The sequence below is a fragment of the Schistocerca cancellata genome, chromosome 6 (assembly GCF_023864275.1).
Source record: "Schistocerca cancellata isolate TAMUIC-IGC-003103 chromosome 6, iqSchCanc2.1, whole genome shotgun sequence".
Taxonomy (NCBI): Eukaryota; Metazoa; Arthropoda; class Insecta; order Orthoptera; family Acrididae; genus Schistocerca; species Schistocerca cancellata.
The window spans coordinates 488187465-488205896 of NC_064631.1; the positions used below are offsets into that span (position 1 = coordinate 488187465).

General features: G+C 37.8%; 1 protein-coding gene across 1 annotated transcript in view; it reads left to right on the plus strand.

The window, feature by feature from the left end:
* The window catches only part of LOC126088117 (uncharacterized), a 53242-nt gene that overhangs the window by 15851 nt on the left and 18959 nt on the right, over nt 1-18432 (plus strand). Inside the window, exon 2 of the mRNA XM_049906216.1 lies at nt 12710-12910. Within this exon, the coding sequence (XP_049762173.1) occupies nt 12710-12910 (201 nt within the window). The remainder of the gene's footprint in view (nt 1-12709; nt 12911-18432) is intronic.

The window sequence follows — 18432 nt, forward strand, 5'->3', positions numbered from 1 at the left end:
CAAAACTGCAATCACGAAACCCATCACTCTTGCCCACCCCAATCCTGAGGGCCATGTTTCTATTACAACTGATGCAAGTGAGTCAGCTGTGAGTGCTGTTTTACAACAGAACACCGTGGACTCCACTCAGCCGCTCCACTTCTTTTCAAAAAAACTAACCAGGAGTCAGTGCAAATGGTCGGCTCTCAACCACAAGCTCCTTGCAGTTTATGAGGCAATCAAACACTTCTGGAGTGACCTCAAGGGGTGCCATTTCACTATCTACTCGGATCACAAGCCTCTCCTGGACGCAATATGCAACCCGGCAAAGGACCTTCTGCCGCAACGTTTCCAGCATATGGACTATATTTGCCAACATTCCTCGGATGATTCCTACATCCGTAGTGCAGAAAATGTTGTAGCTATCTATCTTGTATTTTGGTGCTTGCTGGACCCTTGAACTTAGATGACCTCGCCCATCTCTAGACCAAAGACATCGATACACAGCAATTATTTTTGGTCCTTTGCGATGTTTCTATGGGCTTCCCCTGCCCCCTGGTACTGTCCACTCTTCAGTGAGAGATCTATGATGCTTTACAAAACTTGACCCACCCTGGAACGCAGGCAACGAAGAGACTAGTCACAGAATGCTTTGTCTGGCCCAGCATGTGACATGATTGCCGCACTTGGACTTGCGCGTGTGTCCCATATCAATGTAGTAAAGTCAGCAGACATGCACAGCCTCCTTTAGGCAAGTTCAACATCCCAAGGGGTCGCTTTTGGCACGTCCACATTGATGTGGTCGATCCTCTTCCCCATTATGAGGGCTACAAATACATATTATCTATGATCAACTGTGTAACCTGTTGGTTCGAGGCAGTCCCTTTCACCAACATAGCAGCAGAGTCCATAGATTGTGGTTTCTTACCTATGTGGGTTGTGAGTTTTGGCTGCCCTCGTTCACTCATTACTGATCAGGGACTGCACTTCAAGTTCATACTTTCTGCTCAACTGTGCGAGTTGTCGGGTGTAACAAAATTCCACACTACAGCCTATCACCCACAGGCAAATGACCTGGTTGGATGATGGCATCAAACTCTAAAAGCCAAGCTCATGTACCAAGGTGGGTTATGGTCCAAGGCCCTCCCTAGGGTCTTACTCGGCATCCATTCCACTCACATAAGGAGGACCAGAATGCATTGCCGGTGCAGATCCTATACAGAGAACCCCTCCTACAGCCAGCAGAATTCGTGGAGGATGCACCGCTGGTGGACACCATCAACCTTCGGGCCTTTGTGGAATGGGTGCGTGTGCACGTCGCTCACCTACGCCCCACCCTGCCTCGCCCTCATACCACGCCGCCGGTGTTCGGCCACAAGAACCTAGCATTGTGTGAACTTATGATGCTGTGCTACACCTCTGTGTATGTCACATTGCAACCACCTTACTCAGGCCTGCATGGCATCTTATGTTGTGCAGTGAATACGTTCATAATACATTTGAATGGACGACCTCAAACAGTTTCCATTAACCACTTAAAACTGGTGTGGTCCCTCTCCGAACCACATTTCAATGCTTCCAATCTCCCTGCCTTCACCACCAGGCCTGCTGCCACTTCTGATGTGACCTCGAGTGATGTTCTGCCATGTACACAGCAGTCCGATGCACGTGCATCTGACTCTGTCAGTGCCGTTTCCGGCGCATCAACTTCTCGCACTGGACGCTGCCTTCACCCACCGCGCTGGCATGAAGATTTTGTGTTCAAGTGAGAAAACTTCCCTCCACCGTGATCTGCACTGCTGTCTTGTAGTGCCTATGGTGTGTAGTGCCATATCTTTGGACTTGATCATCTCTGATTTACCTTTGTCTCTGTTCTCTCGGCAGACTACGTTTGTTCTTCCATGTTGTATTCGCTTACTTCTGTGCTAAATAAATGTATATTCAACATCTAAAGTGTGTTATTACAACCCTACAACACATAGTAGCCACATAAGCACTGTGTCTGAAGCCATTTTGAGGTCAGTCTGTTCTGAGCTTTTGAGTACGGAATCTCTGTCAGTCAAATCAGCCAAAATGTAGAATAATGTGTTTAACTAAATATGAAACTGGACTGTGAATCAGAACTGTCAATAACATGTATGGATTAACTTGAATGTGGAAGCCAGTCTGTTCTGTGTTGTTGTGAATAAGAAGATGGACAGTGAGGAAGGACAGTTAACAGTGATTGCTGCTTAACTATAATATAAAAATGCGACACATATCGTTTCATCTGAGTGAGTCTGTTGTAGGTTAGTTATGTTATACTGCACAGTGACTATTATTGTATAATAAGGTGCAGTACATGCATACCTGTTAAATTAAGACATGGACTGGCCATAACTAATTCAGTGAGGGGGGAGAATCTGATGTTTATGGAAGTAAAACCTGTGAAACCAAATGTGTGTGTGTTGATCACATTATTGGTGCTGCACCCACTCATATTTACAGCCAATTTTTTGCCATGATCATTGCTACCAAAGAACTATGAGCTGATTTATGATCAGATATGTCATGACATGTATTTGCACTGCTGCAGTATCTAAAGCAATATTGAAGAAATTAAAGAATTATTTGTTAGCAGTGGTCATCACATGGGCTTAGCACAGCCAATACAACCAAAACAAAAGTGGCCATCTACTCGGAATGCCATCTTTCCAATGAAGAACATCAGTCAAAAAAAGTAATGTTGCAAGTGGCATCCTTTAAATATCAATATATGTGAGTGTTGGCAGTCAGCACAGCTAGATAACTAAGCATTACACCATTCAAAGAATAACAAAATGGCCTTGTGTGGAACTATAGCCAAAATTTTGTCAGTGATATAGGAAGCAGGAGGCTGACAATGTGGAGAGCCTTCAGGCATAACAAATGCATGTAGCTACAAATGTTGTGTGAGTAGTTACACTGTACCAGTAAACTTTTAATTGTTGCAGCAACATTCTCAGAAATCTTCCCAGTGCACAGAAGGAGTAAATCTGCAGATCAATGAACCTGATCATACAGGGTAACAGTTATTGAACTACATGAAATAAAATCCTCAGAATTTCTGAACGGTTTGCATTAGGATGTTCAAACCACATGGGGCATGATGGGAATTAGTATGTCCATGTATGGTTTAGTTTGGCAACGAAGCCAACTTTCATTTGGATGGGTTCATCATTAAGCAAAATTGGTGCATTTGGGGGAGTGAGAATCCACATTTCATAATCGAGAAGTCTCTATATCCTCAATGGGTGACTGTGTGGTGTGCAATGTCCAGTCATGGAATAATTGGTGCAATATTCCTTGATGGCACAGTGACTACCAAATGGTATGTGATGGTTTTGGAATATGATTTCATCCCCATTATCCAAAGTTATCCTGATGTTGAAAAGATGTGGTTCACATAAGATGGAGCTCGCCCCTATCAAAGCAGGGGAGTGTTTTATGTCCTGGACGAGCACTCTGGGGACCACATTCTGGCTCAGGGATACTCAGAGGCCACTGGTATGGGTCCTGATTGGGCACCATATTCTCCAGATCTGAACACGTGTCTCCTTTTTGTGGGGATATATTACATACAAGGTGTACATCAATAACCGCAAAACCATTGCTGAGTTGAACACAATGATTCAGGAGCTCATCAACAGCATCGTTGTTCTGATACTTCAGTGGGTCATGCAGAATTTCACTTTTCGTCTGTGCCACATCATTGCCAAGGATGGCAGGCATATCAAACATGTCATAACATAGGACAGATAGTAGCATTAAAATGAAACTGAAAAAATGTCTTGAACAGGTAGTACTCTCTTTTGGTGCTACTCCATGTCTCATTAAGCTGTGAGATCCTGGAAGATGACACCAAATTTATTGACAAAAGAGTAGTGAAATTTCAGTAATAACAATTAAAGTATGCTGCACTCAGTCTCTAGATGTAACTAATGTATTTGTCAGTTGCTTGTGGATTCTCTGCCTCTGATACACATGTGTTATGTTTGCTGTTCTTTCCTGAAATGTGAAAATTGGTTTCCTTACTGAAGATTGATTTGCTTGCAGAGTCAGCATTTTTTAGATTGTTCTGAAGATCAGTGCAGAACTACACATGGCACAATTTGTCATCATAATTTATGGCTTGCTGGATCTGCAATTTGTTTGCCTTCCTTCTTAATCACTTATGAAATATTTTCCACACTGTTGGCTGAGGTGATGTTCATTTCTCCAGCAGCTTAATAGGTAACATCTTGAGACTAGACAACATTACAGCTCTCACATTACCTATTGTTGGTGACTTGCCAAGTTGGCTCAAATGTTTTGCATCACACAAACAGCCATATACTTGAATTTTTTGGTACACTTCAATCTGCTGTTGTAAGCTGATGGTATTTTGTGAAACTTGCCACAGAAACCTCTTTACACACTCACTATTGACTAGTAAGAGGCAAATATAGGATACAGAATGCTTCTTCTGCCTGGTTTGCCACTATTTTCAGCAACTGTGATTGGTGGTATCCCTGTCTGTGGTTGTCAAAACTAACACGTTGGTATAATGTTTAAAAAAATGAGAGTTTTTCTATGCTGTTGCAACCAATTCTAGAGTACTGTTCAAGAATTTGGAGCTCTCATGAAGTAGGTATGATGAGACACATCGAACAGATTTAGAAATACATTGCCGGAATCCATAATGTGTTAGTATAAACCATACGAATGTGTGACAGAAATGTTCAGGGATCTTAAACAGGAATCCTTAGTAGAAAGATTCTCATGAAATATTGTTGGATAAATTTAAGCTAGCTGTATTCAAAGAGGACTTTGTGACAATTCTACTGCAATCTTTACATATCTCTTAGGAATCACGAGAGAACAAGATAAAAAACCATACAGAAGTGTAGAGAGTCCTTTTTCTACAAATATGTGAATGGAATAGGACAAGATGTCAATAATAGTGAGGTACAGTACTTCCACCATGCAATGTACAGTGGCTTTTAGAGTAGGGCATACATTTAGATGTATAAAGGGTGATTTTTTTAACATGAGACAACATGATATCTAAAAAAATATGCATCAGAATAAAAAATGGAAAAATAGATGTTTAGTATTTTTAAAAGTGTTACCTTGGGATACTAATGTTGACACCCCTGTCCCACCCAAAGGAGGTGGGATGATGACAAACTTTTAAATATTAAATAGGAACATTTCTTTTTTATTATAGAAGTAGACTTTATTGGAAAAGTATGCAATTTCTGTATATAACACTTTTGTGGTTGCATGATGGATGTTGATGTAATTGAGAAGTAACACTATGAAGTTCCAAAATGGTATTACCTTGAGAAAATGCTTTGGGTTGGAAACACAGCCATGCTTGGCAAATGACTAAATGTTTCACGGTTTTCTCCATGTAGATGTTTTGAAACATTAATTAATTAATTAATTCACTTGATCTCACCGTGTGCACATCATCCCTCATTTCTGAAATATGTTCCTTCATGAACCAACTGTGTTATTAGTTAGAAAGCAGGCCATTATGATAGAAGAGAAAACTGAAATGATTTACATTTAGAAAAAGTGGTAGAAATGTCAATAATGCTGTTATCTTATATATCAATTGTTTTCCAAACAGGGTGTCATCACATACTGCTTTTTGTCAGGTTATTCAATGTTCCTAAACTACATGAGCCATCAAAGAATAGTTGCTGGAGAGAATAATGAAACTGTGATATTAGCTGCAGTGAATCGTAACCCTCACATTATCACTAGTGAATTGGTAATCTTGCTACTGTTGGCTGAATTTTGAAAAGCAGAAAATATCATCCATATGGTATTCCCTTCAATCAGGAACTTCTTGGCAGTGATTTTCAGAACTGAGTAACATTTTGCCAATGGGCACTTCAGAAAATATGGAGAGACCTCAGTTTCTTTGCTTTTGTATTGTTTTTCAATAAATCAACCTTCAAAAACCATGGCATCATTAATCGACACAGCATTTGTTATTGGAATGTGGAAAACACACATTGATTATGCTAAGCTGAACATAAGTGTTCGTAGCACGTGAATGTTTTGTGGGGAATAATTTCTGATGAACTCATTGGTCCATTCTTTATTTATGGCATGTTAAATGGCAATAAATTTAAAACATTCTTGGAGGGTAATATTCCAGTATTGCTTGAAGACCTTCCCTCGGACTTGTGACATATGATGAAGTTTCAACATGATGCTTTTCCAGCACATTATTCTGTAGCATTACAGGGAGTATTAGATCACATGTTAAATTTTCAAAGTGTTGGATGACGTGATCCAGAGACATGCCTGCAAAATCACCAGATCTTACTTTACCTGACTTGTTTGTGGAGTTAATTGAAGGGTGAAGTTTGTAATGAAGTGCCAACAATGCACAATAATAGGATTCAGTGTATCACCAGTGCATGTCAGCAGGTTACATTGGAAACACTTCTCTGTTGTGTCAAATAATCTCATGTGTGAATAAATACTAGGGAAGATCAAATATAAACAGAATTTTATTTTTTATTTAAATTCGTTTATTGAAAAGCTCAAGGCAATTATTATTTATTTTCCACATAGTCTTCCACTTCAGAAATGCATTTGTCCCAGCATATGGCCAGCTTTTTGCTTCCCTCATCATAAAAAGAACTGGGTCGTGTCACCAGCCAGTTGCACACGAAGTCTTCCACACTCTCATCATCTTCAAATCGTCATCCTCCTAGAGCTTCTTTAAGAGATCTGAAGAAATGGAAATTGCAGGGTGACAAGTTCAGGCCATATGGAGGATGATCAAGTGTAGTCCAGTGCATTTCCTTTAGCGTGGAAACAGAGCTGCAGAATAGGGTTGCGCATTGTCGTGGAGGAAGATGACCTGTCGAATCGATTGGTTTAGTCTATTGTGGTGATATGCAACTGTTGCCTTGTTCAGCAGTTCACAGTAGTAAGCAGCATTGATTGTGCATTGCTCATGCAAAGAATCAATCAGCAAAATGCCTGAAATTAGCCCAGCTGACGGCTGAGTCTTGGCTTTCACTGATGCTGCCTCCTCTTCCCTCTGTCACTCCTTACTGGCTTGTTTGGAATCTGGAGTGTAGTGGTGAACACATGTTTCACTGCAGGTGATGAGTCAACTCAAAACTGCATCACCTTCTTCTGCAAACCTTACTGCAAGCCTCTGACAGACCTCCAAATGTCTCAACTTCAGATTTTCGATCAAAAGTTTAGGGACCCATCTGGAACATACTTCACGGAATTGTAGGTTGTTTGTGATTATTGCTTGACAATTCTCATAAACTATTCCAACATTTTGTGCAATTTCTGATACTCTTGCCCATCGATCATCATCAATAACGTTTTTAATCGCATGAATGTTTTTTGTTGGTCTGTAATGCTGATCTGAGGACGGCGATCGTGTTGCTGATTTTCGACACGTTCTCTTCCTTCCTTGAACTTTTTATGCCAGGCAAACACATGCATCCCTGATAATGTTTTATCACCAAACTGTGCAGTCAATCTTTGGCAAATTTCTGCCACTGTAACTCCTTCACGAGCAAAAAATTTGGTAATTATGTATTGCACAATGGAGAGGTGCACCTGTTGCTGAGACATAGTGAGCATTACTGACAAAATGGCGGGAAATATCTAACAGCACTCTCTCCTCACTTCTAACGGTCCCACTGAAGCATAGCTGAAGTGCAAGGCCAGTCCTACCAACTGTTGATGTTCAAGAACAAAATTCCTGTTCACATTTTATCCCCCCTCGTAAGTGCATCAAAAAGGAAAGTTGGATTTTTGAGCATTTACTGTCAAGTAAGTCTTAAAAACAAGCACCCCACTGGTGAAAGTTGAGAGGTCAAACTTCTGGGAGGTGAGAGGATGCACCTCAAACAAGTTCTTTTCACAATTACTGAACATGTCTTATTTTCTTTTCTTGATGCAATTCATTTTGCCATTTTTGAACTCAACTGTGCCATCTATTGTGCAACAATAAAAATGTCATATAAAAGTTACATATTTTTTCTATAGAATCTGACTCTACAATAAAAATGGAATGTTCCTATTTAAATAAGAGAGTAGCTCCCCACCCTATCCCCTGGATGTGGACTAGAGGTATTTACAGTGGTGTCACTGGACAGCATATTTAAAAAACATATATTTTTGCTTTCTTTAAGCAGATAGCTATTTTTTGGGATATTTTGTTGTCTCAAGACAAAAAGCACCCTCCATATTTCAAATGTAGCTCAGAGAAGCATAAATACTAAAAAGAAGTGTAGTAATTGTTCATTGTTAACAAAATGAATATATCCAGTTTTTAACAAATGAACAGACAAAAGTGGAAGAGGCTTAACCCATGACAAGACCTGCTGTAAGGCAGAATACCATACTACTACTACTACTTAACAAATGGTTCTGCTTTGTTAATGTATTTCTTAACTTGTTCTACATCCATAGAGTTTATGCTTCTAGATGAGACCTACAAAACATTTTGAATGATAGAGCCTTACATCACTGCTAGTTGCTAATTATTATCATAAAAGGCAGTTCAAAATAATAATTACAAATGGCAGTAACTATTTAATGCATAGTGCTACATGATAAAAAGAGAAAGTAAAAGAAAGTTCTTTTTACATACCTTATAGGTTTCCTGTACGAGTCCCTTTATCACATGGACAACATATAAGTTATAATCCATTTTGTGTCACACTTTCTGAAGTGCATGTGGAGTAACTTGAATGAGCACATTAGAAATGCACACTTTCAAGTTCTTGAATTGTTTTTGGCAAAGGAGGCACATGCACAAGATTTACAGATAGCCCCACAAAAATAAATCCATAGGTGTCAGTTTCAGCGATCTGTGTGGGCAAGAGCAGGGCACAGCATTGCCATGTCCAGTATAGCCAAATGTTTTAGAAGATGCTGAATTAAAAATCTATGCTATCTTCCAATTTGCTGCATTGGCACAATAATAGAAATTTTGAACCTTTTTATACAGGGTGTACATAAAGTCCTAGAACACTTTCAATTATTTATTGCACAAGAACCAAACACCGTACAGACATCATACATATGTCATTTTGAAGAGAAACCTTGAAAGTTTTTTTTTTCCATTTATATGGCCGTAGATTAGTTTGGTAATTTGCTGATAATCAGTGCTAGTAGCAAACATGGTGAATTCAGGTGAGGAGCTGTGGTTGTCATCTCGGATGTGCATGGCTGCAGCAAGTTGTAATTCTCTCAGCAACGTATCTTGTTTATCTCCTGTCAGCTGTGTCCACCTGTGTGCTGATTGGTTGCCTCTGTACTCAATGGCTGCTCCATAGAACCCACTTGCTGATTGGATGCTGTCCTACTGTGCCTAGGAAACTCCAGCACTGACTGGCTGTATCATCACTACACTATAAACTGCTCTTGATTTCATCTTTCAAAGTTCATGAGTCCTCATTTATTGTGGTTATGTACAATACTCCTCACCCGCCAGAGCACAACATGTAGCGGCTCCATCTGCTTTTTGCTTCTTCATTTGTTGTCTTCGGTGTCGACATACTGTGTTGCTACACTGGCTGAAAATTGGGGTTTGTAATTTGGACACTGACTACAATAAATAACATAACTGACAGATGCACAGTTGCATTTCACAATACTTTAATTTAACTTTTCACAACCCCCTAATAATACAAAATTATATGGCCAGTGCACTATTATTATAACTTTTGATAAACCTCATTAATAGTTAGCAGGCGAACCTCCACATACTGCTACAACAGTTTACTGTTGAACATCTACGAGCAGTAAAAAACCAAACCACACAGTTCACAGTTCTTGAAGAATAATCATGTACATATGGAGCAGACACTGTCAGTGTTTTAACACATGACCTAATTGTTTAACACTTATTCTACAATTAACCTGAAGCATTGTTGTCACTCTAACAAACACAGGTTCCTCGTCTGAACCTTGGCCATGAACTGTATCATGACCAAAAACCGGGCACTTATATATCCTCACAACAATAGATACTGAATCTTCGCATTGTTCAAAGTTAAATTTACAGAAATTATAGTTAAAACTTAACCCATTAAATTAACTGAATACATCTAAAACAACTTCTTCTACTACAAAAGTTAGGCTGAATTATTTGTTTAAATCATGAAATTAACAAATATAAGTATGCAAACAATACTTTTGACAAAACTGTTAACTACTTTGGAATTGATGAAGGCCTGGTTTTGCTAACATGTTTTCGAATAGTGCCAAATAGATACTTTAAGAGTACTAGCACTTCGTCTTTCAAATGGTTACAATTATTACAAAATTTATATTTGTTTATGTGTCAACAATAGAATTTACATTATGAAACAATTACTGATTTGTTGCTATGTTTCCCCTTTCCTTAGGTTTTACTTTCTTATGTAGCATTTTCCTTCTTTTCCTGCTTTCTTTGAGTGTGTGCTTTAGTTTTCTTAGGTCTGTCCACATTCGTTCCTTTTAATGTGTGTCAGGGCGCTGATGACCTCGATGTTGAGTGCCCATAAGCCCCAACACACACACACACACACACACACACACACACACACACACACACACACACACACACACACTCTTCTCCTTATAATGAAAGATACTAACTAGGAATAGTCAAAATAAATTATAAAATCAATTACATAAGTAAAATTATGAAATGTCTGCTTGTGTCTGTGTATATGCGGATGGATATGTGTGGGTGTGCGAGTGTATACCTGTCCTTTTTTCCCCCTAAGGTAAGTCATTCCGCTCCCGGGATTGGAATGACTCCTTACCCTCTCCCTTAAAACCCACATCCTTTCATCTTTCCCTCTCCTTCCCTCTTTCCTGACGAAGGAACCGTTTGTTACGAAAGCTTGAATTTTGTGTGTATGTTTGTGTTTGTTTGTGTGTCTATCGACCTGCCAGCGCTTTTGTTTGGTAAGTCTCATCACCTTTCTTTTTAGATAAACTATGAACAAAATTAGATCTGGTGTTATTTACTTTAAAACTGAGAGCCAACCTATTATGAAAATACAGACTATACTCATGTCCGTTACTGGTAATTAGTTAAAAAAAAATTGAACTAAGCAGGTGGCAAAACAAGAGGGGAATTAAAATTATCCCAGCTTGCTTTGTCACACATTGTGCAACCTGTGAACTCGAAATGGCTCCAATGACAGTGTGGAAAGTCCTGTGACAGAAGCTGTCTATGAAACCATCAAACTGGAGCTAGTGCAGAAGTTCAATGATGATGACAAAGACAAGAATTTTGAGTTTTGTTCACAGTTGCAACGAGTGAATATGAAAGGGGATGGCATTGTCGAACGCTTAATTTTTAGTGGCAAAGCCACTTTTCACACTAATGGGAAAGTGAACAGGCATCATTGTCAAATCTGGGGTACAAAGCATCCACATGAATGCATTGAATTTGAGCATGATTTCCCATAGGTAAATGTGTTTTGTGCCTAGTCAAGTCGAAAACTGTACAGGCCATTCTTCTTCACTGAGAGCACTGTCACTGGATCTTCCTACTTGGACATGTTGCAGCAATGGCTGATGCCTCAAGTGCAATCAGACTCTGTTCATCTTTCAGCAGCATGGGGCTCCACCCCATTTTCATTGTGAAGTTTATGGATACCTGAACACAGAGCTGCCACATCAATGGATCGGCTGTTCCACAGAAGGGGACAGCTGTTTTGTGAAATGGCCTCCCCTATCACCAGCTCTCACTCTGTGTGACTTTTTTCTGTGACAACACATTAAAGATCTGGTGTATGTACTGCCTCTACCACGTGATGCAGCAGAGCTCCGGGAGAGAAATGGGAAGCGACTGCCATAGCGACTGCCACAGCTGATGATGCCATGCTGGGACAGGAATGGCAAGAATTCGATTACCATATTGACATCTGCTGGGTCACTCATGGTTCGCATATCGAATGTGTTGTTAAAAAAACTTTCAGAGTTTCTCTTCAAAATGCAATATGTATGACATCTGTACAATGTTTAGTTCTTGTGCAATAAATAATTGAAAGTGTTCCCGGACTTTATTTACACTCTGTATATTATCTGTTATTGTTCTCTACGTGTTAAATAGTTATTACTGTTTGTAATCACTACATTCATTTTCAATTTTCCTGTATTTCCAGAACAAAATAGAAATTCCATTCCCATAAGTAGTGTCTTTATAACTGTCATGGTTTGATTTATTGAGTTGTTGTTACATCAAGTATTTTACTGAAGTTTTAGCACTCATTGTAGCCAGCTGAGGCAGGTCCTTGGTTTGGTATAATTCAGTTGCAATAGCTAGAATTTTGTGTCATTTGAGAGCATCTATTCACTAAAATGGGCATAGACACACAACTCAATGCTTCTACCATTTGGTTAGTGATACTTTTGCTCCTCAAGTATTTACATTCTGCCAGAACATTCTTTACCACATTTATATAGTTCTATATCATGCATATAAAGACATGAGAGATTCCTTGCTCATTTACAGAGCTTAAATTCTTGTCAAAATACTTTAGAAACAAAGATGCCCAGAATTCAGCTAGTACAGTTCTTCTCTTTACAATTTCAATCACAGAATTATTGTTTAAATCATCAGTTAATGTATAAATTTCATCTAGGCCTTTAATAACATTATTGATTATACCATACCTGTATTGGAGAACTTAATTAATTTTTAATTTTATTGTTTATCTTTTTTCAACAGGTTATTATTCCATTGGCAGAGAAGGAAGATTGTAAGAAAAGCTCTACCTACTTCTGCAGCCGTCTTTTCCTCCTATTCCCTGAATTACTAACTACTTACCCTTCACTGAAAACTGAAGTAAAGGTATCTCTACAAACAACAGAAAAAGGATGCCCATCTACCATCATGTATCCAATATGTCAGCAGCATCTACCAAAAAAGGTATGTCATCACTGTTTTTAATTTTTCATCTTCCAGGTTGTATACGACTCAGGAGAACTGGGAGATCCAGGAAAAATGCAGGAATTTTTTCATCTGGGAGAAAACCAGGAAAAACCTGGGAAATTTTTAGAATTCTGGCAATTTTTCATTGTTTTAGTTTTAAGTTAAGTTTTTGTAATTTTGACTGGTAAGAAACAATACTCTGGCAGAAGGTAGTGCATATCCTGCTACTGCAGAATAATACTGCTGCAATAAAATGTGAAGGAGAAAAAAAAGAAAAAGAAAATAAACTTAAGTTGCAAAGGAAATCCACCATATACAACAACAAAACACAGTGCTCATATAAGGGTCTGCCAACAGCAAAATGTGTCAAAGGCTTTAGGAAGGCTATGGTGTGTAATGTTTGATAACAACAAATTGCCTCTGATGAGTGTGATGTTACAACTGTTTACATTAGATTCATTTTAGCAGTTGCGAGCGGGCTCATGCACATGTGCAGTTGAATCGCATATGAGTCGTACCTTCTCCCAATTCTGGCTACAGAGGTGTGGCTATTAGCACTATAAGCAGTAAGAGCAAGCAGCCAGATGCTACCCAGCAAAATTTTACTGATACATGCAAGTTAACAGATTCATGCATGCACAACAGGCCCAGATCTAGGGGGCAAGGGACAGACCGGGATATCTGCCCTGGACAGCAATTTCAGGGGAGGCACCAAATTCATATTCTTGAGGGAATAAAACCTTGTTTCACAAAGCACTTAGCATCCAGTGCACATTGGTCTATTGATTATACATATGATTTTGAAACACATCCCTGTTGGTTTTTTTAACATTTTTTGAACACATTATAAGTTAATTTCTGAATGAATCATAAGTTGATTTTTGAATATGTGCATAGTGTATATGATGTCTCTGCCAGGGGAATCCCTGACACATCTACAAATAAAGTTTCCTGCAGACAAAAGGGGACGGGGCTATATGACCTGAGTGGAATGAAGCCAAACGGGTGAATAACAATCACTGTTTGTTTATGTTGTTGACTGTGTTTGTGAATGATCAGCATTGTTATAATTCCTAGCAAAATCCATAGATTTGGACTACAAGAATGGAAATAAATGACTAACAGGAATAACAAGTAAGAAAGATTACATATTATCTTCTCAGTGTATCCAAGACAATGAAATTTTGACATGAAAATTTTGGCCAGACCAGCACACTAGTAAGGGCCAGTTGTACAGTCCCCAGCTAACAGCCACCTAAGTTCTATTCTGGGAGTAGCATGGAAAATGTGTTATACGAACATGTAATAACTAACTGTAAAATAAACGCGGGATAACTAAACCAGTGATTGTGGCAGGGTTAGTGAAGTTAACCAGAGAATAAGTTTGACACTGGCAGGAATAGTTACAGAATTAGTGATGACAAGATTGTTTGTTAGAACAAAATGGGGACATCACATACATTATGGGAGAATATGACGATTCCAAATTTATATAGAAATTTCGTACTACTATTATTCAATCTCACGCTTCTGAAGCTGGAACAAATGAATGAAATGTGAAACTATTTCCTAATGTAAAGCTTTTAGCATGTAGTAGGCCTAATAGACATTTGATATTGGTACTTCATGAATTATATTTTGTCGTGTTATAAAAATGATCATTTGTATCAAAACAGTCTCGTTTATTTGGGGTGTGTTACAATTGCTGCAATATTAGACAGGCCTATTTCATTTTATCTAGCACACAGTGAGAAAATAAATATAATCATATCGGGAAACCACACCAGTCTTGGGTGCTATTTGTATTAACAGCTTTTTCAGTATTAGACAGTGACATTTTTTTCATGCAGCAAAACGGTTGACAAACTCTGATGAAGTAATAGATTCTTTCCCAGAAAGGAAACAATGCCATGTAAAGCTGCAGCAAGATTAGAGAGAAAAAAATGCTATGACTTGAGGACTGAAGGACTGTGTACTGTCTTGCTTGTCTCTTGTCTTTACTGGTTTTATATTTTCTATATTTAATTGTATATCACACAAAACAGCAAGTTATTAGCTAATAGGCAAGAAAGAGTGCATGTTTTCTGAAGAGTTCTTGTTCTCCTAGTTACAAATAATCCCATCCAGTATTAATTGTGAGTTTTATTTTAAGAAGGCAGGATGTCAAACCGGCCAACTGGGTGCAGGAGAGGCACCACAGGACATTTTAATTTCCACTGTCCTGTATATAGTTTTATGGCATCCATTACAAAATGTTACACGTTTCAATTCCACAGAGTGAAATACAGTGATGTGTGATAGGAGAATGCTGGGTGAAGAGGTGTGGCACTGCACTTTGGCACACTTAAGAGCATGTCTTACATTTCCTCGAATGCATATGTTTTATGTATGAGACTCTTCAGAAAGATGTGCGCTACAAAATGAACATATTCTTGAAAAGTCGATTTTTTAAAATTTTTGTCATTCTACCTCAAATACTTGCAGAGGGAGGGTGGGTGGGGAGTTGCAACTATCTTGTATTACCCTGGTTTGGAAATATTCTTAATCCAGGGCTGATGCACAGGGTAGTCTCCATGTGCCCCACATTTATATTTAGTGATTCTGCTGTTTCCTCTTCATTTATTACGCTCACGTCAAATGAAAACAAAATGGATTTCTGTGGCTGGGAACTATCAAGTGAATTAAAATACATTCACATAATCACAGAAGGCTAAAATATGTTATTAGTTTCAGATTTTATTTTATTTCCATCTTTCTGACAGTCAAGCATTAATCGCCTTGCAGAAGAAAAAAGTTATTTTGTCAGTTTGCTAAAGAAAATTGGCTTTTATTAATCTTTTACACTGAGGCAGTCGATTTCTTTGAAACAGAGTGTTTAAGTAAACAGTGTTGGCTAGTTTCAACTGGTTGCTGCATTTCAAGTGCACATTTTCATCTTCTAGCACATATGACATTATGCCTTAATAAAGAACCAGACATGAGATAACACAGTACTGGTACTCCAAGAAAATTTACATCTGAATCTGGACTTACGAATGTGCACTTTAAACCGAATTATGCATTTTAGTATAGTTCACAAAACTCCAATGCTGCATCATCGTAGCTGTGCAAGTGTGGTGACGCCTGTTATCTGGCACTCTGTGGCAAGTACTGAAACAAATCTATTTCTAACAGGTTGCAGGAAAATATTGTGAATGGTTGTTTGAAAAGTGTTACTTTCAAAGTAAATTTCCTTTTAGGTAAGATGAACCATGTGTGAGAATATATGATGAATTTCGAAATCACAGAGCGTTGACTATCATTTAAAAATCAGCTCCTTGAGGATGATCATTTAGAAGAATTTCAAGCCCAAAAAATCAGACATTTATGTTGTTATTAAAAATTTTACTGGCACATTTGTGTGATGTATCTTAAAGTGTAACACATTCAAAACAGGTCAACATTATAAATTAAAGCTTAGCTTCTCTTATAGCTTATTAATCTTCGAGACCAATGTTATATGTGAAACCTTTGCTTTTCTTGTAGCAACGCATTATATATATTAATTTAAACCATTAATCTTCGAGACCAATGTTATATGTGAAACCTTTGCTTTTCTTGTAGCAACGCATTATATATATTAATTTAAACCATTAACTTTTCCTATTTGTGTGTTCATGCTACTTAACAGTGATATGCTCTGAATATCTACTGTCATTGTCTGGCGAGATCACATGACATAAGCTATGACTGGCTTACAAAAGCACATCACAATCGTGATTTCAATGTTTCAGAAATTGACATGTGGTGATTGGTGGAATCTGAATGTATACTTTTGTAATATGAAAATATTAAGTGTACATTTCGCTGCACATCAAAGATCTTTCTAAAATATGTTGTTTTCCCTGAGTGTCATTTTCTAAAGTGCTGGGAAATTGTCCACCATTGTACAAAACCATAACCATTCAAAGGATTGATAAGTTTTACAGTTCAGAGGAAAAGTATACTGTAGCTTAAAACAGAGAAAGTGTATTTTCACTTGGAAGAAAGTGTATTTTTAATGGCAACTCTGGGAAAAATCCAGGAATTTTTTTCCTTGTTCATATATACATCCTGTCTTCAGAATGAAATTATCTTTCAGTAGCACAGAAAATATAAACTTCACAGTCTTCACATGTTCTCATGTCACAATTGATTATACTGCTGATTGTCATGGCTATGATAAGCACTTCTAATGGAGAATGTTGAACTTCAGTTAGAAAAATTATGTTGGGACAAAATAGGAAAGTTGCTGAAATAAAGATAAGTTGATGGCCAAAGAGGAAAAACTGAGTGCTAAATTTTTTAATTTTGGCAATTTATATGGTGTCTGCTTGTAAACAGGAAGCTATGAAGGACGATGAAAAGATGCTGTCAGCAAGTAGAAATCACCATTACAGCTTCAACATTCAGTTTCCCATTTATAGATGTACCAGCCCTATTTCAGGTCTTTATTGTTTTTATCGAACCAGTGTATCAATTTCTTTGTAATCTGTTTGAGATCTTTACATATGGAAATGAATATTGAATTAATAAATTCATAAAATATTGTTCTTCATGAGAACTGCATTGACAACTCCTGCTTGTTCATATGTAACTTGACTTATACCTACTGAACTGCTGCAGACTTTCCTCCATAATAGGATTTATGAAACATGATGTGTGTAAGAAAGATAAATGTTATTAAATCACAGTTGTCTTTTGAGTCAGTTCCCCACCTTCAAAACAATTTACTAAGCTTGCTTACTTTCAAGGACATTTATTACTATCAGAGTTCACACAATTCTCCTCTTTTTTCATGTCCCTAGGGTTGCAAGTGAGACAAGGCCTTGCCTATAGCTAAACAAACCAATGACTAACTAGCATCAATTTATATTCAGCATATGAGTGACACTTATACAAAAATCAACATTTGTTTTTATTTTACCCCATTGCAAGTGTCTCTTGCCTCAGAAATGTACACACAGCATCAACATCTTTACTGCACTGTGACCTTTCTAAACAGGTGTTTCCCAGAAAGCAATATTCATGTTAACCACTGGTCATATGGTAATGATTCTTTTGAATAAATATGTCTTGTTTTAGGGTGATTAATTACAGAAACATATTTTTCAGCTTGGGTCATTAACAGTACAAGTAATTTGACTGGAAAGTAATTTTGACACTTGATTGACAAAAGTTAGTTTTCTTAATAATATGACTTTTTGAGTGCTTTCAATTAATTTAAAAGTGTAAAAATATGTACAGAATTTTGGTGCTAGTGAAGAGACAAATGTGTTCTGTTTTGAGGTTGTAAATTACAACACAATTTAAATATTAGTTAAATACTCAATATAGCAAGTTTGACAAAATCCATTCTCCATCACCTAAGTTTTTTGGTTAGATATAAATTTCTAAAAAGATAAACACTGTTTATAATGCAAAATTTAGTAAATCATGTGTTTCCTTAATTTCAGTGTTCCATTTTGTAATAATTTTGATGGCCATTTATGAGTTTATAA